Raw genomic sequence first — 22,391 nt, 5'->3', positions numbered from 1 at the left:
GAAAACAAATTCAAAGTGTGGTTTGCGTCAAGTTGCAAAGATTAGGTCCGAGTTGTTTCCTTTTTATTCATATTCTTAAATGAATAAGAGAATACTTGGATACATCAATACATTTTGGGGCGAGACAGTCTTGATGATAAGCTCAGTAACATGGCTGCTGGCAGTAGCTTCATACTTTGATACATTTCAGGACTGAAGCAGATCAAATCATAAAGAGAAAAAGCAATAAGCACATCCCCCAGATGTTAAAATTTACATCTAGGAGTTTTGCCCATCAATGCCAAGTACACAGGAAAAAAGTCTTCCTATGTATTTCACTTGTCATTTTTGTTCTGGGAAATGTTTCACTTTTATTTTCCAAAATGCCTTCAGAGCAAACATGATCAGTTTGGACAATATCATACATTCTGGAGACACTTGAACATAGATTCAGTAACCACCGGTTATTCAAGCCCATCCCATTTTATGATATGTTTATAAAGCAAGAAGAAAGCTCCCCTTTTTTACCAATTATATCAAATGTCAATAAAAAAGTCCATCTGACCATTCAGCTATCACCCCCCACTGCTCTCGACCCACTTTGTTTGACCCTGCCTCTGTGTTCATTCATTTATTAAGGAGTACTGCTAGCTTTGGTGCCCTTTTTAATGGTGCAAGAATGAGTGTTGGTGCACCTTATGTGTGTTAGAGGGGGAGAGAGAGACAGAGAGTGTGTGTGTGTGTGTGTGTGTGTGTGTGTGTGTGTGTGTGTGTGTGTGTGTGTGTGTGTGTGTGTGTGTGTGTGTGTGTGTGTGTGTGTGTGTGTGTGTGTGTGTGTGTGTGTGTGTGTGTGTAATTGTGTGTGAGAAGGAATATGAGAAAGAAAGAGCTTTCTAAAGGCCAATGTCATGGTGTTTTTGATCTAAATGTCAGCTGGTCTAATTGGCAACTTCAATAATTCACATACATCCCTCCCCTGCAGCGTGTGTGTGTGTGTGTGTGTGTGTGCGTGTGTGTGTGTGTGTGTGTGTGTGTGTGTGTGTGTGTATGTGCGTGTGTGTGTGTGTGCGTGTGCGTGTGTTTGTGTGTGTGTGTGTGTGTGTGTGTGTGTGTGTGTGTGTGTGTGTGCATGCGTGCATGCGTGTGTGTGATTCTTCATCCTTGCCCTGACTTAGAAACACTCACTCACTTTCATCATACATATTTTCTCATATTTTTATTAATTTAAAGAGAGGTCATTGCTGACTTGGGGAATATTACCTGACTCCTGATGTGCCTTCATGACTTTCAGCCGTCGTTTGAATGTTTTTCTCCCTCTTAGTGCAGTCAGCTGCTTTGATTACTTCAACCTAGTAACATGTTTTTCCACTAATCAGTTTGGCAGATGGCTCTAAATACACTGCCCCCCTCCCCCCCCAGCATTTAGTGTGGAGCTTCAGTTATTATTAGTATGAAAAAAATGCCAGTCGAAGGTGTAAATCACAGCTGTATAATTAAGATTTGCTTCATCAGCATGGCTTTTAACTAACTGCAAGATGATGACTATAAAGTCTGGAGTAGAAGAGTGCAGTAGTTTAGCTCAGCCTATGCTGAGTTGTGAAGTATGAGCCCCACTGCTTGTGACCAATTTGCCTACATCAGCTCCAGCCAGCTCTACTGGTCACTTGTTGTCTTAAACCGAGGGGTCTGTCAATCAAACCAGCACCCATAAAGATGTATGTGCTCAGTGACTGTTTTCTTTAAAGCTGCCAGCTTGTTCTGAATCACTTTTTTACCCCAGCATGCTTTACATAGCAAAGCAGCCGTTTGCTTCTCGGAGCACCATCTTCTGGGTGAGATGATGTAATACAATAATATACAGCTCCCTGCATTTTATACTGGTATGTGGTTGCACCAGTAGGATGCAGACCACTTTTTAGGAGAGGAAAAAGTATTACCAGTGAATCTTGAATTTAAATAATCCAGAAGTGAATTATGTTTCTTGTTGGTTGTAGATTTATACACAACATGATCTTGAGTTTAGCACAATTTTAAGCTTGGCTGATGCTTCTTGCTAGGGTACTGCTTCGGAGTCTCAAGCCAAGTATGCAATCGGGAAGAATTTAATTATATAATATTTAATACATTTGACAAAAAGTGTATTTGTTGAAAATTGCATATTCCACCTTGAAGGTGTATGTCCATCTAAAACCATTACAATTAAGTGTTTGAAAGTAATAAACAGCTGGTGCAGCAAATTCTTCATCCTGTACCATTCATCCATTTCGAAAGAACAGGTACAACAGGGGCGAGGAACCATATTTGGTAACTTCCACATACACCCAAAATGGCACCCCCCCTACTTCACAGTGAGGTCGAGAAGCATGTAGTTTACATCCATAGATTGTAAATAAATTGGACAGTGACGCTCTGCCTTTTCTTATCGAACGGTTTTGAAGCCAAAACAGATAAATCTGTTTTTATACATTTTCAAAAAACATATATCTTGTTGATATAGATTCCTAATAACGTTACATTTTCAAGATATATCTGATAAGTAAAGTCATTTTGACTTAGTCAAAGCCACCCAACCTCAGTTGATTGATCATACCAAAGGCTAGTATTAAAAAATTTTTTTGTTTTTGAAACATTTTTTTAGTTTTTCAAAGGAGAGTTAACTATTTTTGAAAATGCACTCTTCATTTGGTAACTTTGTTGATCTAGATTTTCCACATAAAAATGAAAACAATTTAAAAATGTCACAAATGTTTAATAGTCTTGTTATGTCCTCCAATAACACTCTAGGGTTGAAATTTAGAATTTCAAAGTATTTCGATGAGTGCCCTTTAAAGGATTAATTTTCTAACTGATTAGTCATGCCCAGTTTCACAGTCCCCCCTGCTGCCAAACAAGGGCTCCAATTGCCAGTTGTCAAACACTGTCTATGCTGAAACTAAATAAGACTGATTTTTACATAGATCATAGATCATATTCTTACAGGCCTCAGTGGTCTCAGCACAGTGTTGGAAATGTTCCACTTGGATCTAGATTCATGCTGACTCTACTGTTGCACGCTCACATCCATCATGTTGAACCTGAGGCATTAAGGGCCATGCTGGAACTGTGATCTGGGGACTAAACTAAAGCTCCTGTCATGTTCTTGGTGCTGTTTTTTTTAACATAGACAAAGTGCATTACCCTGAAAGATACATCATCCGTGGAGGGATACAACTAGTCAGCAGCAGGGTGTGGGTTTGCTGATGCTGGGTGCTGCAGGGCTTAATGAAGGGCCAAGAATATGTCCCGTTTCTCCATTACAGCCCCCACCAGACCGCTGATTAATCCGTTCATAATGTTTGTCCTCACTTGAACTCTAGCAGCAGAAATGTGAGAGAGGGTAGAGGTAAACACAGAACAACACAACAAGGAAAGAAAAAGGAAGAAAGGAACAGAGAGGAGAGCGAGTCAGCTACGTCAGCACCATGGCAGGGAAGCACTGTGTTCTGGACAGCCTGTGTGTGAGCCGGACAGCAGCCAACACACACACACAAACACACACACAAACACACACACAAACACACACACAATCACATACAAATTCCTACCCACAAACATGCACACAAGCAGATACACCTATACAAATAGTGCTTTTTGTTTACCATAATCTGGCAAGTCATTGTTTTGTACGCTGTCAGCTTGCAGGTAGTTGCAGTCATGTGATGATCCTGCAGTGTGTGTCTGAGTGTGTGTGAGTGTGTGGGCCACAGATGGTCGAGGGAAACTCAAAGAACTCAGATCAACAGCTCACCTACTGAGGCTGTGAACGCAACACTTCCGACACAAATACACTCATGCACACAGGCATTACACACACACATACACACTGTCTCACTTGCTTTCTCTTCCAGAAAGACACACACACGGATCAGCATTTCACCTGTGGAGACTGAAAGCCCCTGCTTCCTCTTAGGGAGAAGCTGGGCATACTTTGGCACACACACACACACACACACACACACACACACACACACACACACACACACACACACACACACACACCCACACACCGTGTTGCAATAGGTGTTGCAGTTTAATGTTATGAGCATATAGAGATAGATGTTGCACACATTTTAGAGAGATGAGTTGTCTTCAGTTTAGTTCTATAAATATGTTTTACTTCAAACAAATTGTAACTATTATGCAGTCATAGGTAAACACTAAATTATTATTATTGCTTAAATCTTGTAAATGAAAAGTAAATCTGAGAAACCATTTTTTCTTTCTTGTTCTAACAAAAAGGGGATTTTACTTTATCAAGGTTCTATAATCATTTATACTCAGGTAACAGTTTGTCTATTCAATACAGTATGACCATATAAAACTCTATAAACCCAGCATATTTTACAAAGATATAAACCTCTTACACATTGATTTCTAAAGCTGTAAATCAATGCATTGTTCTCTTTAGATACGTGCTATTTGGTTCCTTATTGCAGTAGTTCTCAAAGTGGGGTCCTGGGACCCCTGGGGGTCCGCGAACCATACTGTGGGGGTCCGTGAAATAATTTGAATACATTTCTAATTAATTGTAGAATTGTGCTGTGTCATTAAAAACAGCATATATACCATTGTTATGATACCATTTAGTGGCTCGAAGGGATATGTGAGTCTTGCTACTGTTAATTTTCTGAAAGCGTTGAAGATCAATTACTTGAAAAGTATAAATGCTGTCATGTTGAGTCCACAAGGAATGAAATGACTCTCTGTTTTAAAGTATACAAGTGGTATTTACTTGATTCAAATTGATGTGTTATCTGTTTATCACTATGGTACAGGTCTGAAGTATTTACATTGATAGGTTTTACAATACAAGAGTTCAGAGGGCAACTAAGAGTGCAAATGGTAGTAAGCATGTTCTTAATCTATGTTATAATCATGAGGGGGTCCTTGGAAAATGTTCTCACCTTTAAGGGGTCCCTGGCTCCAAAAAGTTTGAAAACCCCTGCCTTACGGTACACCGTAATAAAGGTGCTACAGTGTCTTCCTGCTTCAATTGTGATGGAAAAAAACAACACCAATGCGCTTTAGAATGGCACATTTCATGAAAACATATGGCTCAGTTTACAAGTCAAAAGTAGTATGCACTTTATGTCAACCAGTATTACAATACCATCAAAGTACTTTGAGTTTGAACTACCACCTAAAGCTAATCAAACAGGTGCCACTAATCAGACTGATGAAAGACTGCATCACAAAAGCCAGCAAGGCACCGCTACAGTCCTGTGGATGAAACTAAATCAAAGGGTTACCTACATGAATTATGTATTTGATTTTCAGATCAAGACACTGATGACACCTTTTTTTTTTGTAAATAGTTCTTATTAAACGGTGTTTCACATTCTTGAAAAAAATGTGTATAAAACATCTACAAATAACTGACCTGCTCAGGATCCTCTTTGACTGATGGTAACTGGGGTGTCAAGAATAATTAGTTAGTATTCCTTGTTGTTATGTCATTCTGCATGAAACAAAGTGTCATTGTCATTGACTAAGACAGGAAGAGTGTGCTCAGTCAGGATGTCCTATCACAGCTTTAACACTGAGTCAGGAAACAGTGAAAGCTTAGGAAGAAAAACTAGCACCAGACAGCAAGGACAAGGACTTTACAAGTACTACAAGTACAAGTGAATGAGTAAGAAAGAAGGGGGAGTTGGTGATAGATGCTCAATTATCAGACCTCAGGAACAACACTGTTCTGTTCTGTTCAATTCAAATGTATCATGTTGTTCTGTGAAGACATGATGAACACAGCCATGTATGTAAAGTGAACACTCTAGTACAGTCCAGGAATACAGTAACAGGAGAGGACATTGCCTGATTTTATAACTTGTTAAATATAATAGAACACTTTCTTTTCAGTGTTTTGCAAGGAAATCATCCAACCTTCATCACAATTTGCATAATACACATACACCTGTGAATGCGGCATCTATATGTTCCTCTAACTCCACAGGCCAGTACCTCCCACAGTAGCAAAGGGGCATGCTAGCTTTGTACATGCTCACTATCACACACAGAGACCATATGGTCCATGCTGAAGCTACAGTTGTCCGGTGTCCAGCTCTGTAGAGCGTCACAACCAGTTCATGAGCACATGCCAGAGGTCCTCCCTGTCTCCTGACCCACGTGCATCTGACTTAGACCTCTTCCTCCGCAAATATCAATGGAGGGTACGCCACAATAACTACTCTGTATTAAAACATCATCTTTAATTAACCCCAGCAGAAAGAGCCTCATGTCTCCATAAAACATATTCAAAGATGCAGACATTGTACTGCATCATCAGGTATAGGCTTATCAGGCCAGAAAACATGTTCTTATACCTTGTAGCAGTCACTGATGTAGAACCGGGCTGCCAGTTTTAACAAAATAATACAACCATGTACTATATCACCAGCAAGTGCTAAAAATGAGCTGGGTAGCCTCCAACCACTTTACCAAACCAGATTCTGCACAAAAAGGTCCCTGCCCAACCTAGGATTCAAACCAGGAATATTCTTGCCGAGGCAGAAGTGTACATCCATAACAGGAACCATTTTTGAGATAAATATGTTTGATTAAGGTTTAGAGAGGGTGGACTTCAAGACCTATACTGCTGCCAGTCACCAGGGGGAGTGTTAAATGTTTGGTTTCACTTTTGTGGGGGCTGTCTATCTTTGAATACAGTCGATGGTTGTGACGCCTTTATGTTGTCATGTTGTCAGTTGTGTTACATAACTGACATTGCATACACGGCTTAGGTGAGCACACTGAGAACAAAAATACTCAGAAGCACAAGACACACTCCACTCTTCTGCCTGAAGTCTTGTGTTCAATTTACCCGTCTAAAGCCCCAAACAGACTTTTATTATGCACTTTTACCAGACTTTAAAGCTGCTGTGAGGAGTTTTTAGTTCATTATTAAAGAAAGTGAAATGAACAATGATGCCTTTTTATGACCTACAGAAGCAAATGAGACTCAGAAGAAAGACCGACAACTTCTGTGTTTAATTACGTTATGCCTGTGACCACTGTGAGGGGGTAGGTGTCAGACCAGATGAATGACAGCAGGCTGTTTTCAGCTTATAAATATTCTTTATATGTGATACATTTGACTGTTAAAGAAACCATTGTGAGATTTCCTGTCAGAAAACACTACCTACACATGTACAGGACGAGATCAGCTAAGATAAAAGGTATCACTTTATCCATAAGGGGTGCCAAAATTCACACAAACAGGAAGTTCATCACAGGGGCTTTAACATTTTCCCCTGTCACATTAATCAGCGTATGATTTAATGAACCAATGTACCAAAGAATACAGTGAGGGAGTGTGAGTGCAAGTAGGGGACATAAAGAGAGAGGGTGCTTGTGTGTGATTGTGTGTGTGTGTGTGTGTTTGCGTGCATGTGTGTGTGTACGCGTGTGTGTGTGTGTGCGTGTGTGTGCGCGTGTGTGTGTGTAAGTGTGTGTGTGTGTGTACGCGTGAGCAGGCATGTGATTTGTCTAAATAAGTGAAGTTGGTCTATGTATTCGAGTTAGTACTGTTGATTGGGATCCAGGCAATAACAAAGGTTAGTGTATTGATTAATGTAGACCAGGTTTGTGGAGATGTCAGCTGATTTGTGATTGAGTGAGGCGTTTTTCTAGGGATATATGTTCTATTAGAAGATTCTTCCATTGAGCAATATTGATGTGTTTTTTTTATTTCCAGTTTAGGAGGATTGTTTTCTTAGCGATAGCTCGAGCTGTGAGTAGTGCACTAGATGTAGGGTTTTGTATTAGTTTTTTTCTTCTAAGATGCAGAGCTGGGGGCATAAACCTACTCCGTGTTTAAAGTTAGGTTGTCCTTCCAAAATGTATAAAGACTAAAGAAATGTGTATTAAGTCAAGATGAGGGGGCAGGTCAAAGACTTTGACCAGACTTCTTGACCTCAAACAGGGAAAATGTAGTATTACAGCAGCAGAGCCAGTAAAATATTGCACAAATACAAAAACCTCAAGAATTTCATCAGACAGAAACAACTTCCACCAATAAATACTTTCCTGAACTGAATTACTAATTAACATACTTTATTTGCACTGCGTTTTACATGAAGTGGCTGGATCTTAAACAGAAACAGGCAGCAGACAAAAACACAGAGGGATAGATCAACAGAAGCACTTGTGCAACTCCCAGCATGAGCCCCAGAGGGCACAAATTGTTTTCACTCAGGCACACATAGGTAACACTGGAGCCTGTTAGCAGAACACACATAAGTGTTTAACACCACATTCATTATCTAGTATGAGTTTTCTTTTTTTTTCTTTTTTTTTATTCAGAAATATACACTCAGCAGAAGGCTGCAAGGGAACAGGGGAGCTTATAACTTCTGAGAGACTGAAGACACAGGGACTTACAGAGTGTTACAACACCTCTAAAAACACCCTCATTCTGCCAAGCACACACTTACCCTGTGTCCAATTTTCACCTCTGCATGCTGTGGCATGATTACATGAGGTCCGATTTCCCAAAGCAAAAGAAAATAATTGGAATACAACTTTCACCCCATTTAGTCCTTTATGGTGCACGAGTGGAGGTATATAAGGGTGATGTGAAGACATTTTAACACAAATTTCAGATATGTCAATGAAAAGTCTTCTATTATCAAATTTTCAGCAGTGACAACAACTGATGACAGACATTTTTGTTTGATTCCCATAAAGCTGGTTGTCACTTTAAAGTTTGTTGGGGCCGTCAGCTCCCTGTGTGTCTGCATATCTCCCTGTTGTTGTTTATTTGTAAAAGTGCCTGTCAAGTTTGAAGCAAAACAAAATAAGAGGATCGAAATGCAAACAAAAATAAAAGGGATTAAATAAACAAAAGCCAAGTAAACATAAAACTTACTTATAACAAAATCCAAAGTCCAAGTGAAAATCCCACAAAACCCACAAGAAACACTGAAGATCATGAAGAGCACTGGCAGACGAGAGAAAGACTCAATGATCTGAGACCCAGGTGAATACAGGGAAACTTAATACACACAGGGTAATCAACACAGGTATGACAAAAGACACTAGTGAAACTAATTAGTGTAATCAAACAGGGAAACACACAAGGACTGGGAAACCAAAGGAACTAATGACAGTCCCAGCTGTTCAAACTGGGCACAGAGGCTTTAATTGAAGAAAGTTTGTTCCCACCACTGTGTCCTGTCAAACAACCAACTATGTACGTGCTAAAAAACAGACACTGCTTTATAGTGAGAGTTTAAATGTCTTTAGATCATAAAACAAAAAGATTGGAGGCTCATTTCATATACAATTTTAGTCTTCAACAAAATACTTTTGTGTGTGTGTGTGTGTGTGTGTGTGTGTGTGTGTGTGTGTGTGTGTGTGTGTGTGTGTGTGTGTGTGTGTGTGTGTGTGTGTGTGTGTAATATGCCAAGCAGTGGGTGCAGTGGACATTAGGTCTTTCTGACTGAGCCTTGTCTTCACATCAAGGCTAAAATAGCTCTCCCTCTCTCTAACAGGAAACCACAGATGCAGAATCTCTAACACTGCTTTAAAATAGCTAGCAAGTGGGCACACACACTCACGGAGAGTACAGAAGAAGACCGAGTGAGAACAGGAACAAAAGGAAAGATAATAGAAGAAAGGAAGAAGGCTTGGGAAAAGACACAATTTGACGGCGCTGTGGTGTCAGACTTGTATTTTATAACTTGGCTCGTGGCTTTACATCAATTTATTGCTTCCTATATCCCCAAACTATGACTGTCAAGAGATATATTTTTTTAATCATGATTAATCGCTAAATTTCAAGTGAATTATGGTTATTCATGATTGAACGCTATGTTTCAAGTTGTGTTTTGGCTAGAGAATCAAACCACTGCAATGATATGGACCCCAATGATTGTAGCAGAGTTTGACTACATGTTGACCATGAAACATGTCAAACTTAGTGTTTAGTTTCCACCACTAAAAACAGCTGACTTTGGGGCGCTGGTGGTGTACCGGTCTAAGCGCCCCATGTACAGAGGCTATAGTTCTCGTTGAAGAGGTCAACAACCATTTGCTGCATGTCTTCCCTTGCTCCCTGCTCCCCACATTTCCTGTGTTTGACCCTATGAAGTGTCCTTTAACAAGACATTGACTTCTGGCATGATCTCCTGAAACTGAGCTGGAACCTCTGACCTCTCAAACCCGAGAAGAAGAATCTCCTGAGGGGAGCAGTGAATATGCAGGAAGGGACAAGGCAAAGGTTCTATATTATTGTTAATGACAAGAGGTTTACTTTCTGCACCTATTTAATATTACTGCAACCCATTTCACCCAAGTGATGTTTTTATATATATATATATATTTTTTTTTTTTTTTATTGAGTGTGCAAGGGTCTAAATACGTCAGTACATTCTGTGATTCAAATAGTTAGTCATCTTAATTCCAAAAATAAATAAATAAATAAAAAATAAAAAAACAACAAACGGGTAGTTTGTATCCCTTACACTCACTCTGACATGTTTACACTTGTCAACGGTGTAGGGTGGGCAGTGGGTGGGCAGTGGCGATTGTGGGTTTGGGTGGGACCTTTTTGGTGGAAGCGATCTTCTTTCTGCGTCTGCGCTTGTCTTCTGCGGCACTGTGGAGATCGGCATTATACTGTGCAGCTCCATCACTGACAAGTTGTCTCCAGGCTGCCCTGTTTAATGCTTTGGCCTCCCAGGTCTTAAGGCCTATGTGGCACTTCTTGAGGTTTGCTTTGATGTTATCTTTGTACCTTTTCTTTTGGCCTTGACTCACACAAACACGCACGCACGCACGCACGCACGCACGCACGCACGCACACACACACACACACACACACACACACACACACACACACACACACACACACACACACACACACACACACACTTGAAAACACTTACACACACTTGAAAACACTTACACACACTTGCATTAGTACAACAAGTTTGAGGGGGGTTCCTTAGAGTTTATGGTAATCGGTTGATTTTGTGGCTTCTCTCAGTCTACAGAGCTTCATAAATCTTGCACCATATACTGTCATATATTTTTCTTTGTTGCTGTCCTCCGATATTGTCCTTTCAATACTCAGATAATATTTCACGAGTGTTTGCCACATTTGAAGCGTAGGTGCTTCCTTATTTTTCCAATTTTTCAGAATCAGTTGCTTAAAAACGAATGATGAAAACAGAACTTGACATCCAGATGGTGTCTTATTTTGCCACATTTTTGGAAAAGACAAATCATTGGTGAAAACTCAATTTGAGTGATGGTTTGTTACACAACTCACAAGATTAGATGGCAGGAAACATGTCCTTATAACTACACATTAGCTACAACTACACATCTATGCAGGACAAAAGTGGATTATACAACAGTTGCTGTTTGTTTAGACTTAGGGACTGAAAGCAGTTGGTTAAGTCACAGAAAGATTTGTGATTTGGGTTGAAGTTATTACTCTTATGACTTTAGCTGTACTCCCTATGCCAGTGGGTGACATAATAGTATTTTACCCAATATACTGAAATGACATCACGTGCTCTTTACTTTTGTTTCAGTCGCGATAGAACCTAGGTGGTCAGGCACTAGAGGTCAATACTGACCATCAATCATAGTTATGGGTTGCACTGAGCTCTTGCAGATGATTGAATAAATGAACTGATCATTGTTTTTGAGTTTCAGGTTGCAGTACAGAATGTGCAGCACTGGATTTGTTTGGCCTACTTACACTGGAGATTATTTTTGTTGTGTGTGCTGATGGCTTCTTATAAATATCAAAAATATGGATGTGTGCATGTGTCATGAAAGACTTTAGTCTTTTTTCCCCCTGGGTGTTACATAACAGAATATCCAGAGTGTGGTTTCTCTTGCTATTACTTTCTCTGTCGAGGAGGAGGGAACGATAAAACTGGACAGCTGTCAGCAGACAATGTGTCCCAGAGTTTGTTCTGACATAGCTCACATGCAACCGTAAAGTCTGAGCTGTGTACAGCAGGAGTATAATCCGAAAACTAAACAGTAGAGGACAGAGAGACGAGATGAGCTGCTGCTGGTCCCAGATGTATTTTTACCATCTGCAAATTCATTTTTAAGGTTTCTTTCATGCCATTCTTAGTGTTACTTAAAACAGAAACACAGGAGTCTCTTGAACTATTTTAAAACAGTATGAATTTATGCTGTGGCCATCAGTTATGTAAACTTCATCTTCATCTCCTGTGCTCTCCCCTCCCTCTTCATTCGCCGGCTGCTCAGTTGAAGGACTGGCACTGAATGACCTCCCGACTGTTGCCAGGGCATTGACGGCCATTGTCAGCCCACTCACAGCACTGACCAGCTGTGTGCAACAATGTCCCAAGTGTCCCGGCGAAGGGCGCGCACAACATTGGACACAGCTCTCACCTCCTGTGCAATGACCTGTAACCCATAATCTGATTCTTTGTTGCTGCAGCAACTCATGATCAATGTCATCATAACAATCTGGATGCCTTCAGGGCTCTGCTGAGGTGTTTTCTGGTCTGAGCTGATTTGAGGAGTATGGCGGGGATTGCAGGAAAGCTGATGAATAGTTTCCATTTAAGAAAAAAGAGATAAACATTATTTTTATGGTCATGATGGACAACTTACACTTTTCAAATAATGAAATCTCAAATTTTTTTTCCATTCTATATTCAACGAGGCACACAAAGCAAATTCATTTTGAACTAATTAAATTTGTCCAATATCAGAAATGCGCTGAGATTTTATCAAGGGAAAGTTTTTCCTTTTTTCTTCTGCGGATTTCTTACAATCTTCTTTTTATTCCATCGGCAGATCTTCTGTTTTTTCTCACAGCATTCATCTTTTCACAGATGGCCTCCCAAATCGCGTTTCTTCTGGCAACTGCTGGAGTTAACCGATGTGTTTATTTCCCTCTTCCACCAAGACCTCCAACTCCAGGGCTTAAAACTTCATTTTTCGTTTGCGACCACTCTGCTCTCTCAAACTCTCCATGGTGACAGCCGGTAGCACATGCAAAATCCTCATTAAAATAGGGCGGTCCGCACCACTTAAGCACTTGTTATCAATTACACATGCAATCATAGTAGATCACCTGCAACCGGCCCACTTATAGCACGAGCAATATTATAGTTTGCACACGCAAATTAGCGCTCGTTATTTTGGATCTTGGTAGATCAGGCCCTGAATGTGTAGAAGAAAACTCCAGTGATGCAGGTGGAAACAAAACTCTGCTCCATAGTTGCCAAATCAAGTAATTGACCCAAATCCAGAAGTGACCCACTTTAAAGTGCTGACTCTGTGTCAGATACCAGGAGAGACAATCTACCCCTGTGGAGAATAAGAGACTAGAGACAAACAACAGCTGCTATAAAAAAAGAAAACATGTTCAACCTGCACAGAATGTGAACAAAATGTTCAGACCTACAAACCTGTGTGTACAAAATAATACCTCAACAATGTAGTGCATACCTTCAAGTCATCTTTAGTTACTGCATGTGAGACCAAGATACTGTATGAATATAAAAGGTATTTGTAGTTTGGGTAGGCTGACTGTACATTTTTTATTCCTCATTCAAAATGTATAATCTCTTCAAACTCACCAGACTACACCTAAATAACTATATTTGAGAATAGAAAAGACCTCATCCTCAGATAGTGCGTGTAAGCAAAAGGATGTAGGATAATTCTTAGACTAAAAAATACCTTTTGTTTTTTCAGGAAGTCACTGTTACATTACTTTTTTATTTAATGTAAAAATGAAGAAAGACATTGCATCTTAAGTCACACCTGTAAAGAAAACATTCAGCCTTTACAGATGTTGCATCATGGTAGAAAATAATGTACAGAGCAGGTACAACTGACTTAATAATCTCAAAAAGAACCCGTTTACTTTGCATGTAAGTTGAGTACTTACAGTGGGAGAGAGATTTCTTCAATTTGTTACCCCTCTCACGACTCTTTAGAAGTAGAACAAGTTAAGCAAGGATTTTAAAAAGGTCATATATGAAGGAAATGATCAGAAAGCAACCATTTGCCTTGCATGTAAGGAATGTATCTCTGCTATGATAATTGAACGAACTGGTTAAGCACATGTAATGCCTCTCAGGAGACAAAGACAAGTTAACTATGACAGACTGTCATCGTGAGTGATATTTAAATCCAGAGATGAACGTGTGAACTTTAAAAAAGATGCAGAGGAACCTGCTCAACCAGGAGATACATTTTTTTGATAATGTTTTGAGCAATGGTGAGGGGTGAGCACATATCATTTCCACAATGAGTGTGCTTATGACCTTCTCCTTGGCATTTAAACTTCTTTGAAGGTGTATTTGGAATGATACCTGTCATTTTATCAGAGCTGGTTAGAAATAAGGCTTTAATACAGCTAAGACACTAACCTTCAACTACATCTAGAGTTTAAATAGTTCATAACTCATAATTAAATTGAAAGTGTTTATTTGAAACATGAAAAAATAGCAACCTACAAACAAACAGGAAGACAGACACAAAAAAGCAAACTTTACAAACAATGCAAAAAACAGTTTCATCACTAATATCAATTCTATTTAGATATCCAAAAAGGAGTGTGAAGAAGTAACACTTATTAAATCCCATCCCTTCTTTGTGATTTATTATTAATACTCATTTAAAAACCACTCTTTATTTTGAAAGTGACATTTTTTCTCATTCAGTGTTTTTCAAATCATCATAATATGTTTCTATTTACATGATGTCCGGTCTTTTAGAAACAGGTTGTTCTTCATGTTAGGTCTGCTACTGGAGACAAACCAGCGTTTTACTGCTTTAAGAACTATATTTGAGGTAAAGATGATGGAGGCATCCTCTTTCATCACTGAACTTACCAACAAGTCATCAGTATTGGAAGAAGATGTGGATGTCTCAAAACTTGTTTTCCTGAGGGCAGAAACAAATTTTAATTTGTAGAGTTGTAGGTATATATTGTTTCTATTTTGCTATGGTAGCTCCATTTGTACACTATGATAACTCTAACCTCATGGCTCATATAAGTAGCTCTGATTCCAGCTCTAACACGATCCTTTTTAAGTTTCTGGATAGGATTTATTGATTTTGGAGTGGTTACTTGCTGCCCCTATGTTGATTTGAATATTTACAGATGCAGGCCTACTGAAAATGTGAAAGTATATTCTGTAATTTGGACGAAAGAACAAAAGCAGAGCCGTTGAGCTTTCATCTTCTGAAAAAAATGGGGGCATCACTTTTGGACCCTGTGGCCCTTTTACTGAGGTTGAATTAAATCTTTTCACCACAATGCTAACTATTGGATGTTTGTGTTTATCTCCATAGGTACGATGAATGCGTTGGCCCTGGTTCAGCCCAGATCTACATACCTACAGATGACCCGCCCCCTTACTCTTTATTGGACCCCTGTCAGAGAGGACCAGAGCAAGAGGAGCAGCCCAGCTACAGCACCCTGGATCCTTCTCCGTACTGTGGAGAGACCTCAGCCAGCGCTGCCTGGTTCTCCCCCTCCCACTACCCGCTGGGATTTCCACAGCAGGAGCATCAACACATCGCATCCATCTCCTTCCCGCTGGAAGCAGCGCCGCCTTATGAGTCAGTGTTGGCCGAGCAGGGACAGCCCCTCCCTCTCATGCCATGTGACCTTTATAAACACCAATCAGAGGGTGGGGATGACGGCAACTCTCAGCCACCAGGGACAAACCAGATCTTGTAGGACAGTTAATTTGTGTTTTTCACCTGCGCCATTGGTTGTCCCTAGTTGAATCAAACAAACACTTGTGATGTGGGGCACAAAGTGGCTGTTAGGAGCATCTGTGACACAAAACAGTGGACACTAAATGAGATGTTCACATCTTCCACACAGTTTGTAACATCTCAGTGGACTGAAAAGCAGCCAGGACTCCAGTTTTCAACAATTTACCCACAGCTTGTTCCCTCACAAAAAAAAAGAAAAAAAAGAAAAGAACAAAAAAGAAAAAACACTCACTGATTGTGTCGTACTGTAAAGTTCCTGGAATGACAACTTCTTCTCTGGTTGTTCCAAATGATCCTCCCTGAGAAAAAAGACTTTCTTCAGTTTAGAAATAAGACCATTGTCCACTTTATTTTTTCCATAATTTGACTGTTAATCTCTCTTTCCTGAATTCATGTGGCATATTTGGAGTTGAGGCTGAATTGCTGCTTAAAAAGGAAACATCCAGTCATCACGTTATAGAAGACTGAAAAGTGACTGTCTGTAGGAGAGACTGACTTTAGATAATATTGATGTGATATAAAGTTGTGTAGTAAAAGGTAAACACAAGCACACAGAGTACACTCCCACCTTTATCCAGCCTCTGTTGTGTGCTGTAGCTTCCAGTGTGGCGGTACTATCCTAATGACTGATGAAAGCGTATGACTCAAATCTAATAAGGGAACTATTGAGAGATGAGCAGTGAAGCATCAACACTCCAACCTTTCCACTCACGTCTGTTGTGTATCTGTCATTAACAGAGAGGTGGTTTTAACTTGTCCACTGTTGTCATAAATCTTTCTATTAAGGGCTCTGGTTTTACTAATAGAAGTTCTGTAACTGGACCCAAGCAGCAAACTGTAGCTCCAAACCCTCCTCCTGATGAGAGGGGAGGATGATGCAACAAAAAAGCCACACATTAAACTGTAGAACTAAACACACTGTTTACTGAGGGAATGGATGCTTCTGCCTTTTTTTTTTTTTTTTTTTTAAATCTCTGTTTCAACTCTCATCAAATAAGTAACTTGGCTTAAGCCATCATGGAGGTCTTTCTATATTGCACTATAGCTGTAACCAACTCCTCAGCACATCAGATTACTGTTGTGGACAGAAAACACATTTCTTCCTTTAGCCTCCACCAGATTAAGTATGTTAATGTACAAACTAGAAATGTAAACAGCATGGTGGGATTACAGGGAACTGGCTAATTTACTTTCTGTCAGTATCTGAATCAGTTAAATGCAAAGTTTTGGTTTTAACATAAAAATCCAAGTGATTTTGACTTTAAACAGGCTAAGTGTTACAGCTAGACACATCTTGATTAGACACAATCAACACTGAGCATAATAGCAAATTTTCCAATCTAAGTAATAATATGATGGCCATGCTTTGGGGTTTATGTCTTAAGACCTTACATATAGCTTCCAGTCCTGTCTTGATGAAAATGGAGATATACATTAATGAAATCCACAAACTCTTCCTGACATTAATCAAACAGTGTCTTGTCACCTAATTTTAAATAAAGCTTTCCTACAGTTTAGTGTCATTTTGCTTTAAAAAAAACCCTGAACATTTCAGGAGTCATCATGTTTGACCACAAACAAGAACCAGCTTATTTCTGCCTCAGTGCTCAAGAGCTGAATATATCCACTATTGCCACCACAGATCCCGTTACATCACCCCAAGCTCTCAGTATTTGATTTAAATTCCCTAATTGTGTTTGACAATGACAGAGGCAAAGGAGGGGTGTTTGATAATTACCAATGTGTGGAGGGTAAACTTAGGTTATTCTGCAGGTTATCACCAGATATTGACGCATTTGAGGCTGAGCTTTAATACCAGTGCAAATGAAAGTCAACAGAGTGAAATATGTTTTCCTAATTGTGTTGTTGTGTTTTATTCTTTTGTCTAAAAATGTTTCTTATATAGTATTTTTGTGTTAAAAGATGTGCCTAATAGCCCACAGACTGTTAGTTTGAACATTGTAGCCATAATATAATAATCTTAATGCAACAAATGCAGTGCTTTGCACTGTTATATGTTTGGTTATGTCACTAAATAATGCTTTACTGACGAGGTGTATGGACGCATCCATTGAATCCCAGTTTAATAATAAGCTTTATGAAAGGGAAAATATTGAAGTCAAGCTAATCAAAATGGTTTGTTTTGCAAAATTCACAATGTTAGTTTAGTGTCTCAGCTTTTAGATGCTGAAAATCCAGCATCGAACACAAATTTGTATCAATGTATGTTTAAGAATATCATGGCAGGCCTTCAAAAACATAGGACTACACAATTAATACAACAACTCCCTCAGAAATATCACTACATTTGAAAGTGTGGTCCTGGATGCCGAGTAGTGAGATCACCTTGGTCTACTTTGCCGTTTTTGTGTAAAGTGAGGAGTAACTTATGGCTCTTTTAGATTAGAGAAAAAGTCTAATGTAGAGTTTTATCAGGGCTATCAGGATTTAAGTATTTGTCATTTACAACACTTACTCAGAGTAGAGATGTACCTTTTTGTCTTCTCTAGTCCAGCACATTGTTTTAACTTCTCTTCAGCTAGGTTAGCACTGTTTTGTGGGGACATTCTGTGTAAGTAAATGCTATGTAAATGTCTTACATGTGTTTCACTTCCCATCTATCCTCTCTTTCTTTTACGGTCGTCTGTCAAGACAACAGACTTCATGTATATATTAGCAACTGTGGTCAACAATGTTCTGTATTAAAGCTTTTGTTAAATATTTTCTTCTGTAGAGAAGAGTGAATAAATCTGAACTCTTATATGAATCTGTGTGGCTTCATTTGAATGAGTGTTTAATTAGTAAATAAACTGGAGACGCAACAGAGACACAAAATGATTGTGTCAGTGTCAAATTAAAAAGAGAATGTGTGAATACACACATCTCTGTTTTTTTTCTGTATTGCCTTGGAGGAATTCTATAGAATTCAATCAATTAAAAAGATTGTGAGGAACAGTGGCCTTAGCATTGTTTAGGGGGGTCAGGATAGTTTGCTCTTAACCCGTCACTCATGTAATGACTTGGCTCAATGGTGAGCTTGCTTTTCTCTTAAAAAAAGAACCTTGTCTAGCAGAAGGCAAATCTAGTAACTTGCTCCTTTTACTCGAGGGGTTAGCTTGTACTAGACAATTCACTAAGAGCACAATGTCATTTCTTATGACATCTCAGCCTCATGTGCTCTGTGTTGGTCAGTACAGCCTGTTGTTACCTGAAACTATTTGCCTGAAGCTGAAAGTACACATAGAGAAAGGTTCTGTGCTGCCTGAGCCTTATGTTATCTTAAGCCATACATATTACCATGTATATAGTTTCTAAGGATGCCTCAGTTGACAAATTCATCATGAAATACAAATAAACTGCTTAATAATATACAGCAGAGATGTTTATGAAGGTATCATAAAAAAAAATCAGGATACAATGATGAAGCTCAGTTATCTTTTCAATGTCTGCAATTGTCACAATGTGTGTTTGAGGCGACAAGGGAAGAACCCAAATGTAGATAACAAGGCAGATGGGTGCTGGGTTGCACCAGCTGTGTGTAAGTTTAAACGTAGCCTAGTTTGAATATAATTACTAATTTAGAACTGAGTTTACACTCTACCTAGGTTTTAGGGTTTGCAGCAGCTGAGATAGTTTCAATGTTAGCATAAATTATTCCCTTAATCTTGCACCTATGGCTATGGGATGGCTGATGAGTTCAAACATTGACTGATTACAAATGAGCCGAAATTGATATGCATAGATAAAAAGTTAATGAGAATCAAGCAAATATTTACTTAAATTAAATGAGGTTTTTTTGCTGACATGAGGAAGCCTTCCCAAGAATTATCCTGGTCAAAAAATGTATGTCTAACTTCATCTGACAATTAGCACCATGAGAACAAAGGTCACCTCACTTCATCCCCTTCATCACTCTATGATCTCGGCATTATTCTCCAAAACTAAATGTAATAGTCCTTAAAGCTTAGAGTCTGCAATGTCATTATCTACTCAGTGGTTCAAAAACGTGACACTGTACTTGTGGTTTGTACTATTACACATCTAGTCATTTTTCAAGAGCTGAACGGGGCACACAGACTCACTCAGCCTGCAGCATGTTAACCCGGTATATAAACCAACTACAGCACATACTGTACTTCTCAGATGAGGAGTAACTTACAGACAACTGCTGCTGGGTTTAGAATCAGAGGTAAGACATGAATTAAACCCTCTTTTAAGTTTTTATGGATAAATAACAGAAATGAAAATAAAAGCAGCTCTAAGTTGTTGTTTTTTTAGAACTGTTCTCTTTTTTTTTTAACATCCTTATAATCTAAGTGTCTGTTTCTTGTATTCAATGCTGCTCATACGTGCCTTAAATTGCCCCCCGGGGACAAATAAAAATTTTTGAAATGAATTTGAATTGAATTGAATTAAACATGAGTTTTCTCTTGTAGAAAATGAAAACTTGGATTGTGTTCCTGCTCTTTGCCTTTGCGGTTGGGCGCAATGCGATGCCAATTGATTCCCCTGTGGAAGAGGATGATAAAGGTATTCCTGTGTGTCTTTCTCTCAAATGTTGAATCATGTCTGCAAACATCAGTTGCACTTACCTTTAAAGCTTTGTTACTGACTGCAACTTTTCTAATGCTGCAGGCCTAACAGAGGACACTCTCTCATCTGAAATTTTGGATGATTCAAGCAACTCTTCTGTCAATCCATCAACCCCAGAGGATGATCCCTCAGGAAACAACGAGGAATCTCAAGAAGATGAACCCACAACAATAGACGAAGAAGATGACTCTTCAGAAGATGACTCTTCAGAAGATGACTCTTCAGAAGATGAACCCTCATCAATCGACGAAGGATCTTCAGAAGATCAACCTTTGTCACAGTTTAATACCTTGACACAAGGAGAAAACATCCAAGACGTGGATCTCTCTACAATCGGTGAGGACTCTCCAGTAGATGATCTCCCAACATGAGGCGACGACGGGTCAACAGATGAGTATGTCTCTGAGGATGTAAAGCTCACTCATGTCCCATTCAAAAACTTGAAGACGCCCTTATCTGTTACTAGAAATGTTTTAGGGCATTGTCTCTCTTTTCGTCTGTGTGCTACTGCTGTGTCTTATTTCAGTTTTTTTCAGGGTTAACTTTGGGATTTTTAGTTCTACAAAGGTAGTCCACTTCTCAGTTATATCACCATAATAACTTATGCTGCACACCTAACTTGCTTTGGAGCTGGTAATTCTTTTTATTTCATATAGATAACATCTTTCAGCAGAGACCAAGCGCTAAGGTTGTGTTTATAAGGTCAAGTTAAAGCTGTTAAGTGTTAGAGTTTTCCATTTCTTCGTTTGCTTGTTAAGTTAGTTTGATCTACCTAGCCTGGGGATGGAGGAATGAGGCTAAAACTTGTACTCACCAACAATAAATCTGAATAGCAGTCCACATGATTGTTGAGATTTCTGTAATGTCATAACTGAAGCTTCAACATTGTCACCTCTGTTGAAGTAACTATGTCTCATTTTAAGGGTAAACTATTTAGACTATGAGACTTGATTGAGAAATGATAGTAAAAAAAAACCAAAACATCTGCCCAAATAATAAGCAGTATATCTAACTTACTCATTTACACCGTTGGTGAGTTATTTTCTGATATTAACTGAGAGCTGAGCTGCTTTTAGCCTTAAATATCTGTTTAAATTCATATTTACAAAACAATTAATTATGCTATAAGTTTGTTAAAATGTTGCTTGGCTGACAGTAGACTTGACAACCAGTGTCAAGTGACTTCTTGGAGTGATTGCTGATTTATAGGTGACTGTAACCAGATAAGAAAAATATGCTGGGTACACTGAATTTGCTTTGATGTGCAGGTGTTAGGATTCAGGTTGTTATTAACTATAAGATAAGATAAGATAAGATAAGATAAGATATTCCTTTATTCGTCCCACAACGGGGAAATGTACAGTGTTACAGCAGCAAAGTAGATAGTGCAAAACAGTATAAAGTAAACAAGAGCCTATAAAATAGTAATTATTAAAAAGTTATTAGCATTTAAAAATTAAAGAGGTAAAATAAGCATATCTTACGAACGTATATTACACAACTAAATAAATACATTTACAAATATTTACATCAGTTTCGTCTGGCAATATTTTCAGACAGGCGTTCGCACAATTCAGATTTAATTCAGCTGACAACTAATTCTAATACAATATGCTCTGTACTATCTTTCAGTTGTTTCTATATGTTATATTTTTACATTTTAATATTTAAGGGCAGGTTCAATTGAAGCACAAAAAAAGCACAACATTTGTTGGTTTGTATATGATGTGGATTAATGTCAAGCAAGTCTGTGCAAGTGGACCATCATATCTCTTAATAAGGCTTAATCAAAACCGATAGCTTCCAATTAAGGAGGATATTGCTTTTCTGAAAGATTCTTAATGTTATTCCAGAGTGTTCTTTTATTTTATTTCGGTGCCAAATAAACTGAGATTATTGTAAAAAACTGTTTACTTTCAACCGACTGAGACTAGCTTAATTTACAAGCTCAAGCTCATCCACATTTTAAAATCAGGGTCACTCGCTCTGTTAAGACTTTGCTTTTGTTACCTGGTGGTCAAAACAATGTGTGACAAGTGTTT

General features: G+C 38.9%; 2 protein-coding genes across 3 annotated transcripts in view; both read left to right on the top strand.

The window, feature by feature from the left end:
- The window catches only part of bean1 (brain expressed, associated with NEDD4, 1), a 62,246-nt gene extending 45,570 nt beyond the window's left edge, over positions 1-16,676 (top strand). For both annotated transcript variants that reach the window (XM_034682252.1, XM_034682253.1), the window contains one exon: positions 15,325-16,676. In XM_034682252.1, the coding sequence (XP_034538143.1) occupies positions 15,325-15,715 (391 nt within the window). In that variant the 3' untranslated portion in view covers positions 15,716-16,676. The remainder of the gene's footprint in view (positions 1-15,324) is intronic.
- A 3,520-nt stretch (positions 16,677-20,196) lies between these two features.
- On the top strand, positions 20,197-21,142 carry LOC117812038 (acidic repeat-containing protein-like). Its single transcript, XM_034682580.1, has 2 exons — positions 20,197-20,286; positions 20,392-21,142. The coding sequence occupies exons 1-2, from the start codon at positions 20,250-20,252 to the stop codon at positions 20,718-20,720; spliced, it is 366 nt and encodes a 121-aa protein (XP_034538471.1). The 5' UTR covers positions 20,197-20,249; the 3' UTR covers positions 20,721-21,142.
- The last annotated feature ends 1,249 nt before the right edge of the window (positions 21,143-22,391 follow it).

This window comes from Notolabrus celidotus, chromosome 4 (assembly GCF_009762535.1).
Source record: "Notolabrus celidotus isolate fNotCel1 chromosome 4, fNotCel1.pri, whole genome shotgun sequence".
Taxonomy (NCBI): Eukaryota; Metazoa; Chordata; class Actinopteri; order Labriformes; family Labridae; genus Notolabrus; species Notolabrus celidotus.
This window is presented reverse-complemented; position numbering and strand designations above follow the sequence as displayed.

Coding starts and splice junctions, on each gene's coding strand:
- LOC117812038 (XM_034682580.1), top strand. CDS start 20,250: ATGCCAATTGATTCCCCTGTGGAAGAGGATGATAAAG. Junction 20,287..20,391: donor TGTGGAAGAGGATGATAAAG/GTATTCCTGTGT, acceptor CTAATGCTGCAG/GCCTAACAGAGGACACTCTC.